The following is a 10229-nucleotide window of genomic DNA, read 5'->3' as shown; positions in this document are numbered from 1 at the left end:
TTCAATATACAGTTTGGTTCAGTTACCCCTAACCCTAATAACCCTAACCCTAACCCTAACCCTAACCCTAACCCTAACCCTAACCCTAACCCTAACCCTAACCCTAACCCTAACCCTAACCCTAACCCTAACCCTAACCCTAACCCTAACCCTAACCCTAACCCTAACCCTAACCCTAACCCTAACCCTAACCCAATCCCTAACCCAATCCCTAACCCAATCCCTCACCCAATCCCTCACCATAACCACTCCCCCTAACCCTCAACTTAACCACTCCCCCTAACCCTCACCCAATCCCTCACCCAATCCCTCACCCAATCCCTCACCATAACCACTCCCCCTAACCCTCAACTTAACCACTCCCCCTAACCCTCACCACAAACACTTAACCCTAACTCTTAACTTAATTACTTCTCCTAACCTTTACCATAACTACTTCCCCTAACCTTTACCATAACCCTTAAATTAATATTATTTACCTTAATTCTTTATTTTTTTACTAACTTCTTAATTAATTTTCTTTCCTTACTCTTTTTCTCCTTTTTTTCCCCCTTTTCTTTTTCCTTCTTTTTTTCTCTTAACTTAAACTCTCTCCTTTTTTAACTCTTAAAACTCTCTCCCTTTCTCTAAATTACTTTTCCTTTATAATAATTTATCTTCCCTAATTACCTTTTATTACTTTTAATTCTCATTTTCTCTTTTATTTTTTTAACCTTATCTCTATATAACTTATCTTTCTTTTTTCTTTACTTAACTTATTTATTTTTACTTATATATTTTATTCTCCCCCTCTCTTATTCACTTTAATAATAACCCTTTTTTTTAAAATAACCTATATTATAACCCTTATTAATCTTTTTACTTATTATTTTTCCTCTCTTTTTTTTATTTACTTTTACCTTAAATCTTTTCTTTTATTACTTTTTTTTTTTTTTTTTTTAACCCTCCCTTAACCTATTTTTTATTCCTTTTTTTACTTAATATTTATAAAACCCTCCTAATTTATTTAATCTTTATTATAATCTCTCTTATAACTCTCTTAACTTTACCTTTTTACTTAACCCTTTTTTTTCTTTCTTTTTCATTTTATTTATCCTTTATCTTATTTTTTTTTCTTTTCTTTTTTTTTACTTTTTTATTATTACTTTTTATTTTATTATTACTTCTACTCTTATACCTATTTTCTTATTTATTACTATCTATATCTTTCTAATTAATAACTTCTTTTATTTTTTTATTTTTTTTAAATATAATAACTTAATACCCTTACTTATTCTTATTTTATTATTTTTATTTTTTATCTCTTACTTTCTACTTAAATATACTTTAAATTTTATATTCATTTTTTCTTTAATTACTCTTTTTTTTTTTTACCTCTTATTTCTCCTCTAACCTTTACCTCTTTACTTAACCCTTTCTTTTCTTTTTTAAATTAACTTACTTACTTACTTAACCCTAACCCTAACCCTCTACTTAATTATCCCCCCTAACCTTTACCTTAATTACTCCCCTCTTTTTTTCTCTCTTTTTTCTTTCCCCCTCTTTCTTTTTTCTTCTCTTTTTTTCTTCCTTTCTTAAACTCTTTTACCCTAACCCTAAAAAATACTTCTAAATCACCTATATCCTTACTTTTACTTATTTCTATTTTTTCCCTCTTTTCTACTTCTCTTATTTTATCTTCCCTATCCTTTACTTACTTTATCCTATTATAATTCTTATTTTTACTTTTACTTATATCCTTATTTTTATTTTTTCTTATATCTTTACCTTTATTTTTATCTTAATTTTTACTTTTACCTTTATTTATTTCTTTTTAATTAATTTTTCCTTTTTATTATCTTTCTTTTTACTTTTTCTTTTCTTTTCTTATAATTAACCTTCCTTTTATCTCTTCTTTTCTCTCTTTTTTTTTTATTTATTTCTAATTAACTTATTTCTTTTAAAACTATTCTTATTACTTTCTTTTTACTTTCCTCTCTTTTTTTATTTCTCTTTATTTTTAATCTTTCTTTTTAATTACTTTTTATTATTTCTTTTCTTTTATTTCTCTTTAAATTACTTATTTTTTATCTTCTTTCTTATTTTAACTTCCTTCCTATTTCTCCTTTTACCTTCCTTTTACCTTTACTCTTTCTCTTACTTTACCTTAACTTACTAATTACTCTTTTATACCTTTTTTTTTTTTTCACCTCTTATTATAACTTCTTACTATAATTACCTCCCTCCCCTCTTAACCTTAATCTTTTTTCTTTCTTTTATCCCTATTACTTTTTCTTTTCCTTTATTTTATACTTTTTTTCTCTCCTTAATTTATACTACCTATCTTATATTTATACTCTTTCTTCCTTTCTTTTTACTCTTATTTCTCCCCTCCTTTTACCCCTTCTTCCTCTCCTCTCTTACTCCTTACTCCTCTTCCTCTCTCCTCCCCTTATTCCTTCTATTTACTCTTACTATATACTCTTTCTTCTATTACTTTCTCTTTTTTCTTTATTTAACTCTTATTTATTTTCTCTTCTTTATATAACCCTCTCTCTTTACTTCTATTCTTTTTTCTTCTTTTTCCTTTTTCTCTTCTTCTTTCTTTTACTTTTCTTCTTCTTTAAACTACCCTTACCCTTTTACCTTTTACCTATCCTTATTTCTCTCTATATATCTTACTCTTTCTTTTTCTATTACTCTTACTTCTAACTCTACCTAACCTTTAACTACCCTATACTTACTTACTATATTTCCTTCTTTTCTTTATTTTCCTCTCTATTTATTACCTCTCTTCTTCTCTTCTTCTCTCTCTTTTACTTTTTATTCCTCTATTTTTACCTCTTGCTCTTTTTTTTTTTTTTTTTTCTTCTCCTTTCTCCCTCTGTCTTTCCTCTCCTCCTTATTTATCCTTAATTAACTCTTTCTTTTTTCTTCTACTTTCCCTTTTTTAATTACTCTTTATTCCTTCTCTTCTTTTACTTCTTTTAATTACCTTTTACTCTTCCTTTACTTATTACTTATTACCTTCTCTCTACCTTACCTAATTACCTTTCTTCTTTATCTCTTTTCTCCCCTATTTTAATTTCTTACTTATCTTTTTAATTCTTCCTCCTACTTTACTCTATACTTTCCCTCTCTCCTAAACTAATATAACTTATCTTACCTCTTTACTCTCTTGCTTACTACCTTTCTTTCTTTTACTTTTCTTTAACTTTTCCCTCTACTCTACTTAACTCTCTCTCTCTCTATTACTCACCCTAATTATTACTTTAATTACTCTCCTTAACCTTTATTATAATTTATTAACCCTAACTATTACCTTAATAACTCCCCCTTATTATTAATTTAATTACCCCCCCTAACCTCTACTATAACCTATTAACCCTAATTATAATCTTAATATCTCCCCCTAATTATTAATTTAATTACTCCTCTTAACCTTTACCTCTCCTAACTTCCCATATTTTTAACTCCCCTTCCTCTTTCTTCTTCCTTCTCTTCCCTCTCTTTTCTCTTAACATTTTTATCTTTCCTTCCCTCTTATTCTTTTTTTTTTACTCTTTCTCCTCTCTTCTCTTCCTCTCCTCTCTCTCTCTTATATGCCTTTTTTATATCCCCTTCTCTTCCTTCCTCTTTCTCTTTACTTCTCTTTCTCTTTTTCCCCCTTATCTTCACTCTTCTTCCTCTTTTCCTCCTCTTTCTTCCCTCTTTCCTTACTCTCTCTCTTCCCTCCTCTTCCTCTTTTCTTCCTCTATATATACTTCCCCTTCTCTCCTCCCCTCTTTCCTTTCTCCTATTCTCCCCTTTTCTTCTCCTATATACTCACCCACTAAACTCTTATTCCTCTTCTATAACCCTCTTTCTTTTCTTATTATTTTACTCTCTCTTTAAGTCTATATATTTTATTCTACCTCTTTCTTTAACCTAACTTAATTACTCTTACTTATATACGCTAACTTTTATTATCCTTTTCCCTTAACTTAATACTTACTCTTTTACTTATTATTCCCCTTACCTTCTTATAATTAATTTATGTCTCTAAAATTACTTATACTACCTTATCTCTATTAACCTTATTAAAACTACTCTTACTATATCCTCTCTATAAACCTCTCTAATACCTCTCTTATTACCTCCTCTCTATTACTCTCTTTTCCCTCTTTATTTTTCCCTTTTCTCTTTTTACTCTTTCTAAACTGCTTTTCTTTTACTCTTTTCTTTACCTTAATCTTCTTTTTACTTTTCTTCTTCTTAATACTTATAACCCCCCCCCCCCTTCTTATAATCTTTTACTCTCTTAAATCCCTCTCCCTCTTACCTCCCTTTTTTTTTTTTTACTTATATTTCCTTTCCTTTCCCCTATTATATGTTACTTTTTTTTTTTTTTACCTCTTTTTACTTCTCCTTTCTTTTTTTTACTAATTTTTTTTCTTTCTTACTACTTTTACTTTTATACCTATATTCGCCCTAATTATTAACTTAGTTGCTGCTCTTAATAATTAATATAACTATATATCCTTAATTATTATCTTAATTACTTAACCCTAACCTTAAACTATGCTTAACCTAAATAGCGCTTAACCTCAATAGTGCTTAACCTAAATAGTACTTAACCTAAATAGCGCTTTATATTACCCTAAATATTAGCGGTTAATAATTACTACTTCTAACTCTCCCTACTACTTACTCTTACTAACTCCTATATTAGCGGTTAATAATTATTACTACTAACTCTCCTAGACACCAGCAGTTAGTTTCCTACCCACTTTTATACCTCTGCAAGTGGGGTTAGGTCTATGATATATTCTTTCTTTACTACCTTATATATAGCTAAATTCTGCTGCAGAGCTTAACTTTTTATATAGTAATCTATATATATTTCTATCTCTATTATTAGAAAGGCAATTATTATAGTAAGGAGGTATAGTTATAAGTATCGCGTTAGAGACTTGCTTAATTATTATGAATATTAGACTAGGTAACCTAGTCGAGAGAAATAAGCTATATAGTTTAATAATAGAATTTCTAACTTATAAACCAGATAATTAAGATTTAATTCCTAGTATAGCCTTTATAGGTTTTATTCTTTACCATATAGAGCCTTATTTTTCCCCCTTAATTATATTAATATAGGTTAGTCCTACCCTAGACCTTAACTTACCCCTATATATTACGTTTTTATCTTTTCTATCCCTTTCTTTATTTTTTCTTAAATTTTAACTAGAGGCTCTATAACTAACTACTATTTATTTATTATTAGCGGCGGGTTTCACCTAAGCTCGGCCAATAAAAGCGCTGCTACGTAGTTCGCCTGCGTATATCTACTATCTCCCAGCGAGGCACTTTTACTAAGCCATAACATATACTCTTAATACGTCCTAAATGTCTGGTTAAAATGCTTTAGGAACTAATCGGTATGGCATGGCTAGCTATAAGCCCCAAAACATAGAGGTATAACCATATCTGGGAATCGATATGAACCATCTCCGTCATAGTCCGGGTCCGCCGCCCGACAGATCTCCTATGGCTAATAGCACATCTAATAGATAGCATATAGATCTATCTACTCCTTACCCCGGCTTTTGTAGTCCCGAAGTGCCTTCTGCTTCGCTTATATCTAATCATGGCGTCGCGTGCACGCTGCCGCTGTATGCTTAAATGGCTTCCCCTCCACCCGACAATATAGATAGCAGCCCATCATTATCTTAAGATCCCTCTCGTATCAGCTTAGCACCTTATTGTAAACTCGGGCCTAGTGAAGAACCTTACTGGGCCCAGTAAAAACCATCTCGCTGGCCATAGAGCACTATTTACCCTTACCCTCACCCCCGCTCGCTACTTCTTCCGCCTGGGGCTGCGGTAGATGGAACTTAAGATCGGTCGGCCGGCGTTTGATGTGGTGGTTGGGATAGACGCCGCAAAGCTTATCGCCTTCCATGCACTACCTCCAGTCCGACCGCATATCGAGGAATTGGCTTATGATGCCGCGCGAACACTGTTGCTGCGTGAGGTATAGCTGCATGGCCTCCTGGTCTGCCCCTAGCTGCCGGTCTAGCTGCGGTTGCTAGGCCGCGCTAAGTAAGACGATGGATTCTGCTACTTTGCTATCCCGACCGGCTCTGCCTGACTCCTGCGAGAATTCTATTATTAGATTTGGGGCGCCGACGTGGATGACCCACCGGACGTGCGGATGGTCGAAGCCAGGGCCCAGCGCAGATGTGGCTATAATAGCAGGCGGGTCCGTAGTACTGAGCCACTGCTCGATGACCGCCCTCCTCTCCTCCTCTGTACCAGAGTCAGCCGTGTATGACGGGCACCCCAGCAGGTCAGCGAGCTCCGCCACGAGCTCTTTCGTCTGACAGTATAAGATGATCTTATCCCGTTCGCTCTCGAAGAGGTCCTTCCGGGTCCAGCAGGTTTGGACAAGACGAGCCGCCCTCTGGCATAAGGTGCCTAAGCCTCGCTTACGCCGTATGATGTACCGGATGTTCGGCCGATTCGTCGACTCCCTGACTATATGCGGCCGAACGAGCTTATTATGCTCTATAAAGAGCTCTTGGTAGTCTGGCGGGAGCGTCGCCGTCAGCCAGACTGTCTGCGTCTGAACCCGCCGCACGTACCAGCCCAGCTGCGACATACACCGCCGATAATCGTTCGCCGTGATGGTCAGGTGGCACTCGTTAATCACGATCCGGTCCAGCCGCTATCGGTCCGCAAGTCGGTTGGCATACTCCAGGAAGCTTTCTGTGCAGGCGGCCTCGGCCGACATGATGACCAGCGGCGCCGACTTGGACGACCCTGGCGACCACACGTAGTGTTTCAACGCCACCTTGCCGAGGCGAACGAGCATATTACCGCGGAGGGCCACCGTAGGTAATATCAAGATGGTCGTCGCAGCGCCTTCGAGCGCAGCACTAACTATCACTATTAGTGTCTTGCCTGATCCGGTCGCAAGGATAACGATGACCTGCTCGGCTGGTCGCGGGCCCAATGTCGCCAGCATGCCATCTCGCTGACCTGGGCGACGTAATTGCAGCCCCGGGTCGTTGTATAGCCTGCGAGCCACCTTCAGCAGGCCGTCCTCCTTCTGGGCCGGCCTTGTGCGAAACCGCGCCTTCTTGCAAGCATTGAGCAACCCCTGCGCCTGCGTCCCTGATACCGTATGCGGCCGCTTCCCCTGGAGAAGTTGATCGACCCGGAACAGGGAGCGCCAGCTCTGCGATGCACGGTAGGCGCGATGGAGCAGCGTGCTCATCGTCAGCGTCGTGCTGCCAGCATAGGCATAGTTGAACGTGCGGTAGCTGTGGTTGCTCATTCCGGCCAGGTCCGCGAGGGCCGCCTCATCCTCGACTTCCTCAGCTGCCGCGATCTCCTCTAGGTCAAAGTTGGCCCGCTCCTTGGCGCTGAACTTCTCCTTGGTGATGGAAGCAGCAGCCTGGCGCCACCACGCCACCTGGAACTGCGGTACCTCGGCGCGTGCGCAGGCCCTGCGAAGGCAGGAAGAGATCGCGGTGTCCCTCCAGACCTCGCCGTCCAGGCTCGACCACAGGTACGGCGACAGCAGGGCGCCGGGCTTTCTCTGACGAAGGAAGACCTGGCGCAGCGGCGGCACCAGAGCCAGATATGTCAAGAGCAGATCTCCAATCGCGCGGGGCAAGAAGCGGATGTTCTCCGTCTCGGCACCAACCTGTTCCTGGCTCTTGTGATACCGCACGTACACCATGACCATCTTCTCCCAGATTAATATGCATCGACGACGACCTGTGTTGGTATAGGTGACGGAAAGCAGCTCCGGCGCCCGCAACGGAGGAGCCGGCGGAACATGGATGAGCGTCACCATCCGCTTCAGGAACTCTTGCACGTGCGCCTCGTAGCAGGCCATTGCCTTCGGACATAGGCTCAACCCGCCGGCCTGATCGGTCCGCACATAGACCCCTCGCAGCTCAGCCCTATGCTCGATCTGCCGGAGCAGGGCGTCCTGCGTTCCCTTTAGGATCTCGGCATTCCTCTCGTCCGTCAGCCACGAGCCGCCGTAGTCGTCGAGGTCCAGGTCGTCCTGTAGTCTCCACGCTTCGATTGGTGCAATATCATTCGCACCGAACAACAGCTCATCATACAGAAGCGAATGCGCCTGGCGAAACTCTGATACGACCAGCTGCGACACCTGTTCCATGTGTAGCTTGGTTCCCATGTAGTCGATCGTCTGGCCGTCGAGAGACCAGCGTGCCTGGTTCTTAGCGAAAGCCGTTCGAGATGCTACGAAAAGGTAGAGCCGCCACTACAGGATATAACCGAAGGGTGTCTCTGCCATCTGCTGGAAGTACTTTTTGCACATCTTCTCCAGCAGTTCAGGTATCCCGTCCTCGTCGTCCTGCTTGTGGAAGCACACGAAGTCGAACAGGATGAGCTAAGCAGTCCACGTGAGTGCGGATAAGTTACTATTAAAGTTGCCTAGTTCGTTCCAGACGCACCGTTTGCGCTGCTCATCATCATTCGCCTCTCGCCGTGTAAAGGCCTTCTTCCGGCTAAGCATGGCGCAAAAGCTTAGTACCGCGGACCGGAACGGCCTGCTCCCGACTGTCTGGCAGATCAGGGATACGTAGAAGTTGCGAATGGCATGCTTCAGCTCAGCGTCGCGCTCGTCGTCATCTTCCTCATCAGCTGATTTTTCCTTCGCCATCTCGTCTTATTCCCGCAGGGCATCGATAATGCCTTCCATGGCTCGCTGCTACTGAGGTATTGGTTCAATGACGTCCCGCGGCAACACTTAGTCCTCATTCTCCCTCATGAAGTGACCATCCTCGCAGAATACGACCCGATAATAGTACACGAGAAGCTGCTTCATCCTTCGGAAGTACGAGGTCAGCGAGGATTCATTCTTAAAACTGCGGAACCCGCCGGGCTTGCCGCTGCTCGAGCCGCCGGCATCACGGAACTCATTCAACCTCTTAGCCCGCTGCTGCGTCATCTTCCGCTCGAGTAACTTATCGCTGCAGAGCTTATAGGCGTCCCTGAGGACGGTCTCGGCCGCGACAAGGATGCAGATGAGGTCCGAGTTGTCCTCCCCTTCGCCGCCACAGTCCCCGCCTAGGAGCTTCTTCGGCGGCAGCGAGTACGACGACTGGATCTCGGCATCCCGGAGCCCCCGCATATGGGCAGGGAACCCGGTATAGACGAGCCACGGGACTCGGTCCGCTCGTGACTCCCCGACGTCCTACACAACCCCGGCCTGCTCCTCTAGGTCGCGGGATGCCTAGGCCAGATCCGCTTTTAGCTCATTAAATAGCTTCCCCTCCTCCTATGACGGCGGCAGAAGGAGTCTAAGGGCCAATACCTCCCCCGATAGCGATAACGATAACAAGGGTTCTTCAACGATGAAGTAATCGATGCGTCCCTTTGCCGTGAAATACGTCTGGAGCATACAGCCTCTCCAGAGGGGGACGGCCTCTCGGTGCTGCGAGGCCTTCATACCATGTGCTGGCATGTGCTGGTGCATCTTGGCGAGCCTCCGTGTGCAGTAGTTGCAGCCATCACGCGTGCAGCAGTAATACCCGGTAAAGATAGCGAGGCCTTCAATCGGCCGGCAAGGTCTCGTCCTATCTAGCCTCCACTAACGGAGCTCCTCTACTAGGCGCAGGTCATAACTCGATAAGAGCTCAATAGTCGTCCTTAGCTCCTCACCCCTCATTCGGTGCGGCTCAGCCCGCAGGTGGCTCCTCCAGCTTGCCGCCTTGGGGACTAGACACATCCGGCATAGCCGGCAGACAACAACCCGGTGATCAGGGTCATAGCGGAGAATATCTAACCCCATGCTATAAATACGCGGCATGAATATATATATATATAATAATCATAAATAGTATATAAATATTTGACGAGGATGATGAGGATGATGAGGATGCAAAGAGTAAAGAAGGAGGGAAGGGAACGCCAGTTCTTCATTTTACAATCTAGAGACCTTACCCCCTTTTTCACAAACCCTCCAGAAGCGCAAAGGCTAGTTATTCACCCTCCTTCGCTCTATACGTAAGCAAACACAAGGCTAACGGTGAGGCTTTTAAGTTAGATAACTCACAAGGGTAGGAATACACTCTTCTCCTTCTGACGGATATCTCTTTTCACCCTTCGTTTTTTAGAATTATACTTCAAATTCATTATTCTACAAGTATATGCATATTATATCCTCATCCTCGTCGTCGTTATAGTGGCTCGGCGTTTCGTATTGGTTTTTGCTTTTGTTCATTGCG

The 10229-nt window shown here is 41.6% G+C and overlaps 2 protein-coding genes across 2 annotated transcripts; both read right to left on the bottom strand.

Moving 5' to 3' along the window:
- Positions 1 to 6685: 6685 nt before the first annotated feature.
- MRS44_003966 (uncharacterized protein) lies at positions 6686 to 8662 on the bottom strand (the record flags this gene model as incomplete). The annotated part of the gene is made up of 2 exons (XM_065623519.1): positions 6686 to 8238; positions 8422 to 8662. 2 exons carry the CDS (start codon positions 8660 to 8662, stop codon positions 6686 to 6688), a joined length of 1794 nt encoding a protein of 597 aa, XP_065479591.1.
- An 87-nt stretch (positions 8663 to 8749) lies between these two features.
- Positions 8750 to 9133, bottom strand: MRS44_003965 (uncharacterized protein; the record flags this gene model as incomplete). The annotated part of the gene is made up of 1 exon (XM_046283289.2): positions 8750 to 9133. One exon carries the CDS (start codon positions 9131 to 9133, stop codon positions 8750 to 8752), a length of 384 nt encoding a protein of 127 aa, XP_046123317.1.
- Positions 9134 to 10229: the final 1096 nt, after the last annotated feature.

Source organism: Fusarium solani (assembly GCF_023522795.1).
Source record: "Fusarium solani strain SB1 chromosome Unknown bctg00000001, whole genome shotgun sequence".
Taxonomy (NCBI): domain Eukaryota; kingdom Fungi; phylum Ascomycota; class Sordariomycetes; order Hypocreales; family Nectriaceae; genus Fusarium; species Fusarium solani.
Note: the sequence above shows the minus strand (reverse complement) of the source record. Positions and strands in the feature narration are given on the sequence as shown.